General features: G+C 42.4%; 1 protein-coding gene across 2 annotated transcripts; it reads left to right on the top strand.

Moving 5' to 3' along the window:
- Positions 1–144: 144 nt before the first annotated feature.
- LOC101486743 (homer protein homolog 3) lies at positions 145–17,593 on the top strand. Of its 2 annotated transcripts, none has more exons than XM_004542417.4 (10): positions 145–725; positions 915–963; positions 4,149–4,305; positions 7,310–7,441; positions 7,540–7,644; positions 8,820–8,932; positions 11,497–11,653; positions 15,648–15,746; positions 15,843–15,923; positions 16,033–17,593. In XM_004542417.4, the coding sequence occupies exons 2-10, from the start codon at positions 941–943 to the stop codon at positions 16,216–16,218; spliced, it is 1,053 nt and encodes a 350-aa protein (XP_004542474.2). In that variant the 5' UTR covers positions 145–725; positions 915–940; the 3' UTR covers positions 16,219–17,593. The 2 variants fall into 2 exon arrangements, with proteins under 2 accessions (XP_004542474.2, XP_004542472.2); XM_004542415.3 differs by having other exon boundaries at positions 147–725; positions 8,799–8,932.
- The last annotated feature ends 49 nt before the right edge of the window (positions 17,594–17,642 follow it).

Raw genomic sequence — 17,642 nt, 5'->3', positions numbered from 1 at the left:
CTGTGAGATGAATTACTAGCATGTGGAGTTCTCCTTAATCTGCTTAAGAGGGCAAAACAACAGGAGGATTCTCATATTGCAAAATCTCATTACACCAATAGGTCCTAAATGGGCTGTTGCACGACTCTTCACTTTTTTTTTCTTCTTTTTCTTTTTTAGGTCAAGGCAGACCTTAAAGCTCCGGTTTGCACTGCACACATGCAGGCGCGTTGACATAGTTTCCATACCTTACTGTCACACACAGCTGGAGCGGGTGTTTGGAGGCTGCAGAGCCAGCAGGTGGTACTATACAGCCGGCTGTTGAATGCGAACAGCCGGCCGGATGAAGAGCCAACAACTGAAGGGGAGAACAGAGAGGTTTGGCCGTACAGGATAAGCAGTGAAAGACGAGGAAACAAAGGGGTCCCGTGTTCTGTGGCAGGACGAAGATGGACTCGGAGCAGCCCGCGGTCACTTCAGCCATTGCCGTCCGCAGCAGCTCTGCTCTCCCCGGCTTCTGACTCTGCGAGCTGCTCGGGGCAGGACGGTGCCACTTGGCGGGCTGCAGCAGGCGGAGTGCAGCGCCTTGCGGTGAAACCTCCCCCCCCCTGGAGAATAAAGCAAGAATAAAGCATCTGGTAGCTGTGACTGAAAGGAAGAGGAGACCAACTGGGACAGCAGCAGCAGTTTCAGGACGCAAAATATTGTTAGATAACAGACTCGACGAGGTTTTACACCGAAATGGGGTAAGCGCCTCTCTATCCACCACACAGATTTAACTAGACTTTAAGTAAGAATTAAGAGCGGGGAAAATGTTAAACTACAGGGACAAACTTTTATGATTATTCCGGGTTTTTTTTTTTCTGGTATAATTTTTTATTAAAGTAATTTACGTTAACAGTTGTCTAACCAATCCTCAGTCTTTTCTTTTACAGAAAAGAAGTCTTGGTGATCTTCTAAGATGTTTCCTCACCACAGAGAAAGGTATGGCCATCTACCAGCTTGTCCTTTAATATTTATTTATTTATTTATCTATTTAGATTTCTTGTACTTGCATGTGACATTGGGATGGCAGACACTTTACATAAATCTAACACAAATACTTTGAGATCTTGTTATCAGATCAGGGGGACTTAAGCTTTGATTTAAAGCAATCATTTGTAGTGAGTTTAAAACTGTAGTAGTAAGGCTGCATATGAACATTTATCACTGCTCTGCTGATGTTGGCTGTGGAGCACATCTGGAGCAGCGCTCTGGTTTCATTTCAGACTTAATGAATCTGTTAAATTAAGACATATTGTTATGTAGTCCCATGTGGCCCCAGCTTAGTTTATTTAAAACCATTTTCAGCTGATTGGGAGGAGAAGCATAGATTCTGGGGCCATCCTAGGGGAGCAGGTGTTACCATGACAAAATCCTACTTTCACTCACGTTAATGTAGATATTTCCTATTGCTGCCTCACTCCCTTTTTTATTAATCAGACTGTGTAGTGTTTAACATTTCTCTTAGAAGATTTAGATCAAAAGAAACCAGGTGAAACAGATTTTAGATATTGTAGTTAGTGACAGAGGTCAGAGCTACGCCTCAGGATGAACACACTAATTCCTGTCTAATCACTCCCAGGCTTTGTTATCATGCTTAGAGACCTCCATTAAGTAGGCCACCCCCTCTACTGAGGATGAAGGTCAAGTAATTGAATTGTTCTGCTGTTCAGTTAACAGACTATACAGAGGGGGAAATAATTATTCGATCCCCTGGTGAATCACTTCATTCGACAAGAAAAGTAAACATCACATAAAAGTTATAATTGATTTGCAGATCAGTGAGTGAAATTCTTGACTGCTGCTATGCAGCTTGATGCTTCAGCTCCCTCCAACCGTTTTCTGTAAGATTGAGGTCTGGAGCCTGGCTGCACCACTTTATGACCTCTTCTTTAGCCACTCCTTTGGTGCTTTGGCAGTATTCACAGTTTCATGGTACATGGCCCCGTCTGTTTCCACCTCTGTGCTTGTCTGTAGAGGATGGTGTTCTTTTAGTCGAACTCAGCATTTCTCTTCCAAAGAGCTCGATATTGGTTTTCTCGCAAACCTTCTCTAAATCGAGATTGTGACTGGCAAACTGAAGACAGAGGTGTGCACGTGCCTTCTTGAGAAGGGGAACTTGCAGGTGCTGCAATATTTCAATGTATTGCAGCATCCTGTGTTACCAATGGTGTTCTTGGTGACTGCAGTTCCAGCTGCCTTCAGATCGTTAACAATCTCTTCCCGTGGAGCTTTGGGCTGATCCACCACCTTCCTCAACAATCATCCTCACCCCATTTGTCAAAATCATGCATGCAGCTCCAGACATAAGGTTTTTGTTTCATATTTTGTCTCTGTTAAAATGCAGCTGCCATAAAAACTACACTGTTCATTTCTTTCAGCATATACATACACTAGTTTGACCACCTTTGTGTTTCAAACGTTTTCTGAGAGAGGAAACTAAACATGTTGACACAAACACGTTTGCAGCCTGTGTTTGTCCGTTTGGTTGATTCCTGGTTCGTTCTGTTTGCAAAGCGGTCCGTGTTGTTCGGTCGGATGCCAGATATTATGTGGCAGAGCTCGTCACCTCAGGCAAGGTGAAAGCGTGGCAGTGATGGGATGATATTAGAGTTAATAGCAGGTCCACCTTCACTCTTACCCATTTTATGTTCTGTGTAAAACTAGCACTTTATGATTGTTTGACATCAATGACCTTATTGACTGACTCATGGGCTTCATGGAAAATAAAGAATAACATAAATATGACAAATTATTTGATAGTCCCTTGACTTTCTGATAACTGGTTAGTAGCTTTATTCCCCCTGGGCTTAAATAATGACCTGTTTTTACCATTTTCTGCAGAGGTCACAGCGGGCTGACCTTTATGCTGTTTCCTGTCTTAATCAGGAAGCATAAAAGCCGCAGGCAGCAGAGAGTTAATGTGACTGAAAAGCAGAATTGCAGCATGGCTTATTATCAGACTGGAACATGGTTGAAAGGGTTGGGCTTCTGCTGCTGTAGTCCAGCTGCTTCAAGGTTAGATGTGTTATGCATTCAGAGATGCTCTTCTGCTTAACTTGGTTGTAATGAGTGATTATTTGAATTAATGTTGCCCCCCAGGTAGGGTCAGAATTGAAGCAGGCTGGCCATTCTCCTCTGACCTTGGCATCAACAAGCTTAGTGGATATTTTCAGACCATTCTCTGTAAACCCTAGAAATTATTGTGTGGGAAAATCCCAGTAGATCAACAGTTTCCGAAATACTCAGATCAGCCTGTCTGGCACCAACAGCAAAGTCCCTTTTTTAAGCACCTTTCTCCATTCTGATGGTCATTGTGAGCTATAGCAGGTTATCTCAACCATGTCTACATGAAATGCATCCAGAGAAACCATTGTTGGTTTTTGTATTTGCAATGAGGTCACTGCACCAAGACTAGCCAAAATAATGCAGTTCCACTGGAAATAGCTATAGTGCGTTAAAGAATGCACGTCCTTTTTTTGAACTATTTCATTATCTTACTACATAGCAGCTCTTCTGATTTGCATTTCTATACCAGTGAATGACAGAGGCGTCTTCTTGTGATACTCACTTTCACCCCTGCTGAGGAGAAAGGAGGGGTTAGCAGTGCTGCTGTTCACACCACAGGGCAGTGGCTAAACCACCTCCCGGCACCACTGACTGTGTTGCTTTGATATATTTACCTCGTATCCAGGATACATCGGAGCAAAACCTGCCAGGCGCAGATCAGAGCGTGGAGGGTGACGACTCGGGAGAGGGTTCAGAGAGTTCTAGTCAACATGCTTTGCCAGCTAACCCTGTTTGACTGGTGGATGACGCAGGAAAAATAGTGGGAGATAGCCAAAGGATGATCTGTCCCTGGATGACAGGGGAGACAGAGATGTCCTGTTATGAAAAAAAAAAAGACAGATTTGTGTTTTTCATGCAAACAAGAAAGGATTTTTAAGCAAAACGGTTTTATTAATGGACCATATTTTAATGGTTCGATGCTCATTTTATACATTTAGACTTTACATTCAGTTCCTTCAGTGCCAGTGCACATTACTTTAAGTCTGCAGAGGGATTTTTACTTTGACATTCCCTTCTCACAGCATCTAATCATCATCCCTCTGTGATTCCTCCTTCAGGGAGCAGCCGATCTTCAGCGCCCGGGCCCATGTTTTCCAAATCGACCCCACCACCAAGAGGAACTGGATACCGGCCAGCAAGCATGCTGTCACAGTGTCCTTCTTCTACGATGCTACCCGCAACGTGTATCGCATCATTAGTGTGGGCGGGACAAAGGTGAGTGCGTGGGAAATTGGTGTAGACAAAATTTTAGATTCAGCAAAGAAGAAAGATTAAAGATGGACAGGGGGAGAAACAACAAACAAATACAGATCTGCTGTCTAGAAGTAATAAGTAAAAGTTGGTGGCTTTGGAATCAAAAGGGGTTTTGAAATAATGCCACAGGTCTAAAAAAGCAAGACAAACAGCAGCTTGAGATTGAATTTTTACTCATCAACCACACTCCCACCAGAAGTCAGTCCTGTGAGGTGAAGAATTATATAACAAACTAAACCAAATCGAAGCTCAACACATCAGCAGCCAGACCATCTTTGGTCCGGGCTTGTGGATTTAGATTAGGCGGGTGGGGAGGGGACCCATCTGATCTCATCTTAGCACCTCTAGTGTGACCCACATTTCTGCTTCCCAGAAGGCAGCGCGAGGCAGCAGTTGGCCGTTCAGTAGCCCAATCCTGCCAGGGCTGGTGTCTGGCTCCACAGTAATCTTCTCTGCCACTGCTGCTCCTGCTGCTAGAATCCAGCATGTTATGTCAAGCACGTCGGCACACAAACGCAGAGCGCAGAGTTCATGTAATCATTGGTTGGAGGGGAAAGGGGTGGGGGATGCTTCTTCTTAAGCTGCCTGCAGTTCTAGTATTTTCAGTGCCGTTGCTCTAACACAGGAGATGACGTAAAATAAAACAGGTTTATAAATAGGTGTGTTTTCCTTTTCTTTTTTTCTTTTTTGGGGTCATGTGTTAGGAAGGACAGCGCCAGCTTTGGCAACTTCCCAGAGAATGATGTGATAAACCTGGTAGATATGTTTTGATTGTGCAGCTGCTGCCCTTTTGGCAGAAGTGTGAGCAATTGCCGAAACAGGTCTCAAGGGAGAACATGCGTGAAAATGGCATCCTGGTAACCTCCTATTAATGTTCATGCCAAACCAACCGCTGATTTTAACAAAACCTGTTCAGTAATACAAATACAGTGGCTCAATACTCCACTTCATGGCCTTGCTACTATATCATCTATAGCTGTGGTGAGGCTCTGCTGAGGCCTATTTTCGATTTAAATGCTCCAGCATAAGTCTCTAATGTTAGTGCGCAAAGATTTACTATGAAATGTGAACCAAATGTAATAACAACATGTCCAGATGCTTGTGGAAGCATTAAAACTCTCAATCTCACTGATGGGAATAAACAAAGTGAGTAGGGACCGTGAGTGTCGGTGCTAAAGTCCAAGACCACCCCTTTCATGCCGTGGCTGATGAAACACTTAACTTTGGACCACAGAGTTAAATGCCAAGCTGGATGCCACATCCCTGACATAGCTAAAATGTGAACCCTGTTACAACATCTGCACACATCCTTTAAAGCATTCTGTTTACACACCAGTAAACAGTCTTCATATGGGGAGTTACATGGTGCATTAAACATTCAGAAGAAGGTGTGATGGGGACGTAAAGAGAGTGTGTATGGTTTGGTGGGGCACACTGGCGTACTCGACCTTCACTTTGATCTTGGTACGCTTCAGTTACTAATATCGATCTCGCTCTGCTGTGACTCCATTGGTGTGACTAAATTTGACCACAAACAAACACGTTAACACCTGCCGGGCATTACTCCCAAAACATGTCCCGCTTTATACATTCAGATATTACATTCACTTCCTTCAGTGCTCACTGTAAGTCTGCAGAGGGATTTTCCCTTTGACATGCTTTATTTACTATTTTACTTTAAATGGAAATGTAATTTACAAAGTGAATATCATGCGGTATTTATTAGGATGGGAAAAATAGTGGAATTCAGTAGGAAAATGCATATTGAGGTGTTGTCTAGTTATGAAATAATAGATGGACTGGTACTTATATAGCACTTTTCTACTCTACTTATTCGCCTTAGTTCTTTTAAACCTAACATTCCCACTGAGGCTCAGGAGGTAGAGCGGGTTGTTTATCAACTGAAAGGTTGGTGGTTTAATTCCTGGTTACTCCAGTGTCCTCAAGTTGAAGTATCTTTGGCCAAGATACTGACATGGAGTTTTATCTACTGGGGTGTTTTAGTATAATACATACAGTGCTTAAGAGTAGAGATGTGTTTGAGTGAACGAAGCACTTTTTGTGCTCAGATAGAAGAACTGCTATATAAGTATCATTACATCTGCCCAGGGATACGTCAGCAATCAGCCAGGGAACCACTTACCCCCCAGTTGGTGGATCTTCTGAGCAGCCAGAGGCACATCTGTAGAATTGGTTTTCACACCACAGCTAACTAAAGGCTTTTTTTTTAATTTTTTTTTTATTAAAACCCTTGTTTTGCAGTCACTTTTTCAAACTGAGTCTGAGTGTCGCTGTGGTGTTTTCAGTGAGAAAAGTCTCATCTTCTGGAGTAAGACTCTCTCCAAGTTTTCTCAAGGCTGTGAGGATGTAAATTTTCTGCTGCGTGTCACATCTGGTAACAGTTTCCCCTTCATCACATCCGGGCCCATCTCTGCCTGTCTTATTCTCAGTCGTTCCCGGCTGCTTCAAGGAAAGAGTTGTATCAACTCCCAGGTTTTGGAGGCATCAGCCAAGCCTCCAGCGGCTCATCACCCACTGAGCTCATCCACAATGATCTCATCTCCTGACATAAGTCATTGAATTCATCCAGCTGCTCCAAAGTTTCCTTCTTTGTCTCTTCATGCTCTTCCTCATCCGGTTCTTCTCAGCATTCCTCCAGGTCCATGAGTTGATGCATTAATTTATCGAGTTGTTCCTCCATATTCTGCCTCAATTTGTGGAGAGGTCATCTACGGTTAAAACTGCATTTTGATAACTTTCTTAGTAAAGTAAGAGTAAAATGTTACCATTCACTGGTGAAATGTGTCATAAGTTATCATAAGAAATAAAAATAATAACTTGCAGTGCCTCAGTTAGAGCATGTTGCTGCCATAGTCTAAGAAGGAAGATAGCGTCTGCTCCCAGAGCCATCTGCTCTCTTCACCTGCACCTAAGGGGACGACCTCTGTTATCTCTTTATCTGCAGGCAATTATCAACTGCACTGTTACGCCCAGCATGACATTTACTAAGACGTCTCAGAAGTTTGGTCAGTGGGCTGACAGCCGCGCCAACACGGTCTACGGTCTGGGCTTTGCCACAGAGCAGCAACTGCATCAGGTAGGTCAAAGTACAGCATTTTTAAAAATGTGCCATCCATTTCTTGTAGAGGGTTTGTGCTGCATTGTCTAGGTCATGACTTGCCCTCTCCTGTACAGTTTGCAGAGAAGTTTAAGGAGGTGAAAGATGCAGCTCGTCTGGCGCGAGAAAAGTCACAGGACAAAGAACTGGCCAACACTGCACTCACCATCGCTGCTCCTCAGGTGAGCGCCGTCCTTTTAGAAAGCATGAGCATGAAAGAAGAGCAAAGGTTTGTGAGTGTCACCGAGAAGCTGTAAATGTGAAACCTCTGTTATTCATGCACATTTTGGGCATTTCAAGACTGAAATTAGATGATTAGATGAATGCTCCTGTATTACTTGCTGCAGCTCAGCTATTAGACAGGCCCGCTGTGACTAAATCAAAGGAGGGACGGGGAGAGAGGGGAACGAAAAGCAAAAGAAATGTGAGCTGGGTCAGTTGTCTCAGAGGGAAGTGAAAATGAGGAAAACTAGGACGATGGTAAAATTATCCGATGCTGCTCAGCAGTACACCACACTCACATTTTCTCCCCACAGCTACCCAGAAGCCTCTGACTTGAAACACTTCTAATGATGAAAACGTAGTCAGCTCAGGGCCCTTTTCCATCAATAAAGAATAATCAGCCTTCAGTTACATCTGCCTGATCTTGAGGAACATGCCTATTTCCTTTTTAATTCTACGGCTGAGCAGGTTCCAAGTGACGTCTCTCACTCCCGATCGATTTAACGAACACATTGGGAGAGCCAAAGCTCCAGAAAATTGCCAACTGCTTCAATTCATTGTACTTGCTAAGTGGCACTGCACTGCATAACTGATCAGTCCGCAAAGCACGCTTTCTGACTGTGATGTGTTGAAAAGGTCATTTCGTGTTGTGTGCTTCGTGGTGATATGTTCTTCTTTTCCGTTTTTTCCACCTCACGGATTTCCTCTGCAGTTCTCACAGGTGAGTCATTATTTAGAGGAGATGTAAAACACGTGTGCAGGAAGCATCTTTATTTTTTCTTCTTGCCTCTGAGTTTTATACATTTTATACCTTCTCTGATGGGCAGACAGCTCTAAGCTTCTCATTTATCAGACGCTAAAACTATCGTGTTACAGCAGTCAGTCCATCGAGAACAAGACCGCGAAGAGAGAGTCATTTATTATTATCACGAGCTGTATAGCTTTGCTTGATTTTATATGCAGACTTTGACTTGAATGGGATTTTAACATCTAAAAGCAGGCGGTCTCTCTTCACTTTGAATAAATCCATTTAATGCAGAGTCTGGTTTTTTTTTATTTCTTAATAATTCTGCATTAGTTATTATGAGAGTCCATTTACTGATGTGTTTCTCAGGACCTCTCGGATGAACTCCAGTCTCCACCGGTGATGTGCGTGAATGGACCGGAGGACAAGCTGTTTCGCAGCCAGAGCGCAGACATCACCCTGTCTTCTGAGAAGGAGCGCATTAAAAAGATGCTCTCTGAGGGGTAACTGCACACACACACACACACACACACACACACACACACACACACACACACACACACACAGAGAAATGAAACCAAGGAAGCCTTGAAGTTTCATTACTGAGAGCTGAAACAGCCTGATTTCAAACACATCCCATGACCTTCTTCAGTGAAAAAGGTTTTCTAGGTAAATCTCACAACTCGACAGCCATGTTGGTAATGCCAAGTCTTTGCAGTTCCACTATACCTGGGTTTGCATCAGCGCAACATGGCTAGTTTTATGCTTTTGTATTTAGCCATTATGAAGAGGAAGACTGGCTTTTTAGAATATGAACAGACTGTATTTACAGATACATACGGTCATGTGAGAATTGAATTTTTTGGAAGTGGAATAACTTAATTTGTCATCTCTCACATCACCGTGGTGGAATTCAGACCCACTTTTCCTTATACCGCTGCTTCAGCTCATTAAGGCCTACAGGCATTAATTTATGCACAGCTCACATCAGCATTTCAATCGGGTTGAAGGTGGACTTTGACTGGGCCTCTTGTAACACCTTCTTTTTTGTCCATACTGTTGTATATTTGCTGCTGTCTTTAGGATCATTATCCTGTTGTGTGACTGAGTTTGGGCCAAGTTTTAGCTGTCAGCCTCACATTTGACTCTAGAGTACTTTAATATACGGAGCAGTTCAACTTTGTAGATGCAAAACATGCCCAAATCATCACCCCTAACAGTTGGCATGAGGTGTTTGTGCTGACATGCTGTGTTTGGTTTTCTGGTGCTGTGTATTATGGCCTAACTTCTCCGCTTTGGTCTCGTCTGTCCACAGCACATTGTCCCAGTGTGCTGTCATGAACGTCAGCATTTACCATGCTAACCTCTAATGAGTCTGAGATGTAACTCTTGGTGTTTTTGAAACTTCTGTGAGTATTGCACATTGTGATCTTGGGTTTCATTTTCTTGAACATCCAATCCTGGGATGTTCAAGAATTGCGTTAACACATACCTGAATGGTTCAAGGACATGCAGCATCTACTTGAGCGTGTGGACTTATAGGGGTCAGAGATTGAGCCACTGACATTCTGATTGGTCGATGACCCGCTCTACGTGGCCACCCTGACGGAAAAATACAGTATAACAATCTAGTAGTTGCTGTAACCACGCACTGTGTTTTACAAACGGTCTTTGTAACATCATGAGGGTTTTTCAAATTTCAAGTGGACTGTGCTTCTGGCTGCACTTAACCAGACAATCCATTACCTTTTGGTTCCTGAGTGTTATCATGGTTTTCATTTTTTCTGTGTTAATTAACGCCGCTGACGTCATTCAGTTTGTGAAGCTCCTAAGGAAATGAACAGGCCATTGTCGAAGTGTTGACTCATACATAACACTGAATGAGGCTTGGAAGCATCCCTCCATTCAGTGCTTTGAGCCACCCACAATGCTTTTATACCCTATAGTCCAATTACCACGAAGAAAGCAGCTCCTGAACGGTTACCATGGCAAAGTGTGGCCAGTTTACAACATCAAGCTTTGGAGATGTTGGACAGAGCAAAGGAAAAGGATCAAAGATGAAGAGAGCATATCAAATTCAATCATCGTATATGTCTTCTGTGCAGGTGGCATAAAAGTGGACTCATGGAGTGGGAACTGGCTTGTCTTACTCGCTTACAAGTCATGCATTCATCAAATGTGCAGGAAATTCAGTTTAAAGCCACAGAGATAAAGAAGTTTCAAGGTCACTTCATTTTAAACTGGAACAAACGTCAGTGGGGACTGAAGAACCGTGATGGAAAGATGTGAAAAATACACAAATCTTTATCTGTCATCATCATCTGTCATCTTTCGTTTGTCTTTTTCCTTTCCAACGTCTCTTGATGCAGTTGGTCAGTTTGATCTCTGCTCTCTGGGTCGGGGTTGGGGCTTTAATAAGTGTTTCTTTGCTCTGTCACCAGACCTGTGAAGTAAGTTTCCGTCTGCCCTTTAGGTGTGCGGCTGCAGGCTACAGCCTCCTTAACACTTGTGTAGTGGCTCTGTGATTGTGTTAACCAGACTATCAGAGTTTCATCATGTTCCAGACTCTTGGCAGCAGTACAGCTTGCTTGTTACTCCACAACCAGCTATTGTTTTTTATCCTCATGTTGCAGTGCTTGACACAAGACTCGATTTAATATTGAAGTCATCAACATGTGGCAGTTTTGTTTATTACTAACACTGCATAAGCTTTTTTCCCTGTAAAGATTTGTAAGTACCTGAATCAGAATCAGCTAAATTTGCACTGCATTGTTTGATCAGTTTTCTCAATTTTATATAGCGGGATACAGAGTTAGATATGACTCCACTTAATGAAATCTAAAATCTAAAAAGCATTGTTGCTTTTGTTTAAATAAGTAACAATTTTTCTTCTTTGTGAGGAATTTTAACATTTTTTTTTAAACTCTGATTGAAAGTTAAGGTCCAGCTCACTGAAACAGCAACTGATGAAACGGCTCTCGAGTCTATCCCAGCTGCCATAGGGCGGGAGGCAGGGTGCGTAGTTTTGGATTTGACGTAGATGTGTATTGGTATTCGTGTTTTTCAGGTCTATTTGTGAGATGAACCTGGAAGCTGAGCTCTTCACTTTACAGGACAGCAACTCTAAGTTGGTGGCAGCTTTGCATGAAGCGAATGCTAACGTGGAGCAGTGGAAGAAACAGCTGACAGCATATCAGGAGGAGACCGAAAGACTCAGAGACCAGGTGAGCCTCAGGGAGTTTGAGGATGCTCTGATGAAGTGTGTTCACCCTGAAGTCTCACCTATTAAATTATAGAAACATATAAAATACAGGATGTTTTTTTTTTTTTCTTGTTAAAAGCAGTAATTACTATTACTATTGGTTTTGTCTCTTTATCTTTATGACTGATTAAGTCAAACTCCTTGGATCTGAACTGGAAAAAACCCCCACTAAGAGTATACATCACTACTACTCCATCAGTGAACAATAACAATGAGATCCATTACTAAGCTTTATGCCAATAATATCCAAAATTGTCTGGCATTTGCTGGCCACAGATACATTTAAAAAAGCTGGGAAAAAAAGTGTTGTTTTGCTGAGCTCATGCAGCAGGAGATCTGGATTAAGTCTGGGACTCCTGCTGCGTGTCACGCCCCCATCTCTCCCCATGTACCTGTCTAAAACTTTCAGAATCTAATGAAGACATAATGACCTAAATAAACTTACAAAAAGCTCAACAGAGTACATGTTTTAATTTTGAGTACACCTACACGCTGCAGACTAAATTCTTCTTCCTCATTCCCAGGACTTTTTAACCTCCCACTTTTTTATTGTGTATATAGTAGCTTTTGTCTTCATAGCTTCTTTGTATCCCTGCACTCCAACTTTTATGTGAGACTATAACATCCCACATGTGAGTTTTGCTTTGGATGCTTAAGCAGAAAGTCACCTTGTAAACGAAATCATTTTAAAGCAGATGGTTTGAAACTGCATTTTAAAAAGAGTCATTTTTGGGTGATGGTAGCTTTATTGTAAAGTGAGTGTAGCAATGCAAACATCACCTTTCCTTTAAATCCTGTTAATGCTTTCTGAAGAGTGCTGGAGTCAGATGCTGAAATATGCTGAATGATCTTATTGTTTTATTTCATAATAATTTGTTTTCAATAGCAAAAAAGCAGATTAAAATATCTCTGTACTCTGGGTTTTCACTTTTCTCCACTGGTCCAAAGACACACTCAGAATTTCCCACTGCCTCACATCGCCTCTTGTCTAATGCACTCTGGCTGAGAAGGCTCCATCCACCAACTATCAGCACAACAAGGAGTTTAAAGAACGGAGGGATTAGTTATTCATGATAATGCACCATCTGTGACCTAAAAGTTGAGACATACGGTTAACAAAAAGTTAAAATTCTGAGTCTAAAAGCTGAGAAGTTTTCTCCTCTGGCCTCTGAAGCTCTTATACAACTCTGCAGTAACCTGTGGAATAGAAACTAATGGTTAAGGTCACACCTAGTGATCATTTCTGTGGAACAGGAACACAAGTAAGATTGCACAAGCAACAGAGAGATATTGCTGCAAGACTGATCCGGGGTTGTGTGCCTCTACGCTGCTGAGCGAAGCCCTGCTGCTTTTGATTGGGTCGTCCTTTGCAGACACTATATTTCCTTGTTTTGAAACTGGTTGTTTGGAAAAAAGAAGCTTTGCTGGTAACACACTCCATCAATCTCTGACTTGTGCTGCAGGCTTTTTCCCTCAGAAGCTTTAATCAAGGCGTTATCTGTGCTGGTTGAAGCGGTTCACTAAGTACACGCCAAATTTCACGTTTCGCCACGAGGGAGTTCGGTCTAAATACAGAGCCTCACGAGGGTTTTACACTTGAATTACTTCTCAGGCTCCGGTGGATGCAGATGCCGCTGCCCTCCCTGTACCCGCTCATCAATAAAAGGTATTTTCATATTTGCTGGGAGCTGATTCCTCTGGGGACGACGTCGCCTCAGGCTGACATTTACAAACCTCTCTGATTTGATGCTTTAACACCTCGATCCCTTTCCATTATAGCCCAGCCTTACAGTATCGATCACTACTGTTTCATTCGTAAGCGCTCCCCTGGTATTTCAGTAAGAAACAGCTTTCACTATTTTGGTCCACATCGACTGATTTAATCATACAAGTGAGAACCCCGTCTCCTTTGGACCGAGCTAGTTCCTACTGTTTGAGGAAGGGGACCAGGTGGCTGAAAATGGTTCATGTCTCCGGGGTGGTGTGTGTGTGTGTGAGAGAGAGAGGGAGAGGGGGGTTTGTAGGACAGCAATATCCTACTTTCAATGCCCCAGTTAGGAAAAAATGAAAAATCACCAGAGGGAGTTGGCATCCACTTGTTTCTCTCTTCTTCTTTTTTTTCCTCTTTTCTTCTTTTGAGTCTAAACCATACGCCGTTTAAAATAATCCAACGGGGCATTCGGGGTGTTTTTGGAGGTGTCCTTCTGTTTTTCTTTCTAATTCATGGAGCTCAGATGAAATGCAATGCAATGAGGATTTCATTCGTTAAAGTGTTGCTCTTCTACGACTTCATTATAGTAAAAGTAGCCGCTTATTGTTGCAGGTGAACGCTGTGAGCCATCTGTAGGTGTGACTGAAAGCAAACAGAGTTGAGTGCTCTCTGTGATAAGTTTAATTCTGTCCGCTGATGAGCTCTTTAGCTTTGATAAGAGTTATAGGTGTTAAAAGTCTATGAGTTTTCCTGTTATTCACCTTTACGTTTCATGTCGTTGTTAAAATCTTTAGGCTTTTATGTCTGAATTACTATAGTGTGGTGCAGGGACTGGGGCCTTTCGGTGTAGAGGGTTCTCCTGCCTCTCACAGTGCAAATGCATGCATGTTACCGTAGGTTAACTGGTGATTTTGACTGGCCATAGGCGTGAAAGTAAGCATGAATGGCTGTCTCTGTGTGTTATCTCTGTGATGGGCTGGTGACCTGTCCAGAGTGCATCCTATCTCTTGCCCTGGCACAGCTGGGATTGGCTTCCGCAGCCCTGCTTATCCCTAAATTGGATAAGCCGATAAGAAAATAGATGGATGGTCCAAACTGAGTGCATCATCAAAACGTTCTGACGAATGCTAGAATAAGTCCTTTTAATGTTTTTAGCTGTGCTTCAGTTATTTTGGTTGTGTTTTACCTTAATCCGGACTGTAAAATTCAGTGGGATGGGTTACCATGTTTACATTTATTCCTGGTGAATTCTAATGTCTATGCAGATACTCTATTAGAGCCACACTTTGGTTAATATTTATAGCTTGACGTAGCAATAGTCATCAATGATTTGGATAAAATTTGGCATAGCTATTCCCTTAGGATGGAGTGTCATAACTGATCGCAGTGACATCATCAGGTCAGAAATCAGTTTATTTAGCTGAATATTAAGTACCTCCAAGACTAATCAGCACATGATAAACATGGTAAACATTACACTTATATAATATCAAGTGCTAACTCTGCACATTAGCATGCTATTCTGCTATTTGATCTCAGAGATAGCAGTGTGTCCACAGATTCTTGCTTAGCTGTATTAAATAATGTTCTATCAGCTGTGATCAAGCCATAACCTCCACCTTAGACTGTGTGTATGTGTATTTCAGCTCTTAGACTGGATGGCATGGTGCAAAAATGTGTAACTTACTGCTCAGGGCTTCCTTTTCAGTGCATAGAAAGCAGTGCTGCTGTTTGTGTTTGCCCACCAAAGCTATTTCTGGATTGTACACATGGTGAAGTGCCAGCCAGCGTGCGAATTCGTCTTTGTGGCATTTTGTCCTCTTCCACAGCACTCTTATGAAACCAAGGCAGATGGAGGAAGAGGCGTTGTGTTGGAGAAAAGCTGCACAGGATAGAGTGTTAAACTAGGCTGGATGGGCCGACTGGAGCCTTTCTGTGTGGAGTTTTCGTGCTCTCTCTGTGCCTGCAAAGATGTCGAAAAACATCCATGTAAGGTTAATTTTAAGCTGGTTAGAGGTGTGTTTGTGAGCATGAATGGCTGACCAAGGTGTTCCCTACATCTCAACCAAACACGAGGTCACTCTGATCTGCATTTCACATTGTCTTTGTTCTCATTATAGTTCAATTGTTTTAAGTAGACCAGGGAAAAATAATTTGAATCAAACCAGTAATAGTCTGGACCAAATAAAAGCTTTTTAAAACATTGTCTTACATACACAACATTTCCATTGGTGTGTTTTGTAAGGTGGCTGACCTTGAAGCCCACGGCCCCAGTGATCTGTTGAAGGATGAGCTGACCCAGTCCCTGGAGGAGCTGGAGGCCTTGCTGAAGGCTAAAGATGAGGTTGGATATTTGCTAAATAACAAGGAATGACATGACACATCAACAAAAACATACAAAAACTGACTTTTTGATGAGTACCTTTCATTCATTCTCTAGGAAATTCACATTTTGCAAAGCAAAAAAGGAGAGTACCACGAAATGGAGCATCAGCGCGACGAGGCCATCCACAGATTACGGGTAGGAGTGACGTTTTTACAGTAACTCGGCACGTTTTCATTGCTTATCGGGTTCTGGTAAACCTTCTAATATTTCCCTCTGCCTTTTCTGTGTTTACCGTTCACTTCAGGAGATGGAGATGCGAAACTCGGACCTGGAACGTCGCATCCAGAACACGGAGCAGAACCTGAGTAACTCTCTGGAGGACCGGGATCGCTTGGATACTGAGATCCAGAGAGCCATAGAAATTCTGGACATCAAGATCTTTGACCTTAACGACCTCCGCCAGAGCCTTGTTAAACTTATTGACAAATAGGAAGGGTGGGTGAAACACGGCAGAGTGCAACCTGTAAGAGAAATGGAAGAGAGGACAGGGGTTCCGGCAGGAAGCAGTAAACAAAATAAGAAGGAGCTGGTCCCGGTCCTCTTCAAGCACAAAACCCACCTCGGCTGCAGGAAGGTCTGTGTCACAGCAGTGACGGCAACATCGCGCTGACTCTGAGCAGCAGCATATATATGGTAGAGCTTGTCCCGACTTAACGTAACGCTTCATGTTGCTTTCGAGGGTAACACTCAGTGCAATAAACCAACTTATAAGGTAAGTGCTTAACAATGCTAGTCGTTTAGGATTTAGAACTGGTGCTTCTGGTCTTAAGGATCACCTTTGTACCCAAAATCACAATGCAGTGTCAATATGAACAATAAGAGGCCTTGTTTTTCATCTTTACAACAAAATGAGTCCATGCTTAGAAACAGAGGAGCTGAAAAGTGAATGCACAAGACAAAAAAAAAGAAGTTTAGCTTATTTAAGAGCCTGCATACGCCATAATTATTACTGGGTTAACAGTTCACACAGGTCTTGTAGTTACCCATACGTAATCTAGCAGCTATATTGTGTAATGTGAAGGACCAGTGTTATTTTTTCAAAGGAATATTCAAGGATAGCGTGTGCTCGTAGTTGTCGATAATGTGGTTAATCTAGGACATGCAACTTGAATAGCAACAGCATCTAAACATTGACACCAAAGATCAAATGCTAAGAGCAGAGGGGGAAAAAGAGTTTTCCGTGGCGCGTCTTTTATCACATCCTCATTTCTTGTATTAGGAAACTTTTGATTCCTCAGTAAGCTACTTAAGTACATGATAGTAAGTAGGAAATATTAAGCAATTAAAGTTAGCATAACAATGGTTTTCCAAATGATATAAATCAATAAGCTGCACTTAAGAAGTAACCATAGGAAATTAAAATGCATCACTTAGTCTTACAGGTAAATATAAGTGACTTTTGAGCTTGTCCAGTCTGAATGATATGCTGTGCATCATCTACTAACAAAGCACTAACTTAGTAACTTATTTACAATAGCTTCACATCTTAATGAACACGTTTCTCTCATTGGTGTGATGCATCTGAAGAAATGTAAGATGTTTTCTGCCTTCTGTTACTTTTGAGCACATTACCTTTAGCTGTGGACAGTATGCCATAGGCCTTGAGATTGTGGCCGTACTGTATGAATAATTAAATACGTTAAAAAAGAAAAACTCAATGTCTACTTCAGAGTCTTTTCGTCACACAGACTGTATCATATGACATTTTTTAAGCCTTACTGTACGGAGGATGAATGTGAACAGTGATGTCGGCTCTCTGGGCCACGTCATGGTGGTTTGAAAATAAAAGCAAACATTAAAATCGCTTTATGCAGCATTTCGTCTTTTTTTTTCTTGGGTTTGTTTGTTTTTCTT

Source organism: Maylandia zebra, linkage group LG18 (genome assembly GCF_041146795.1).
Source record: "Maylandia zebra isolate NMK-2024a linkage group LG18, Mzebra_GT3a, whole genome shotgun sequence".
Lineage (NCBI taxonomy): Eukaryota > Metazoa > Chordata > Actinopteri > Cichliformes > Cichlidae > Maylandia > Maylandia zebra.
Note: the sequence above shows the minus strand (reverse complement) of the source record. Positions and strands in the feature narration are given on the sequence as shown.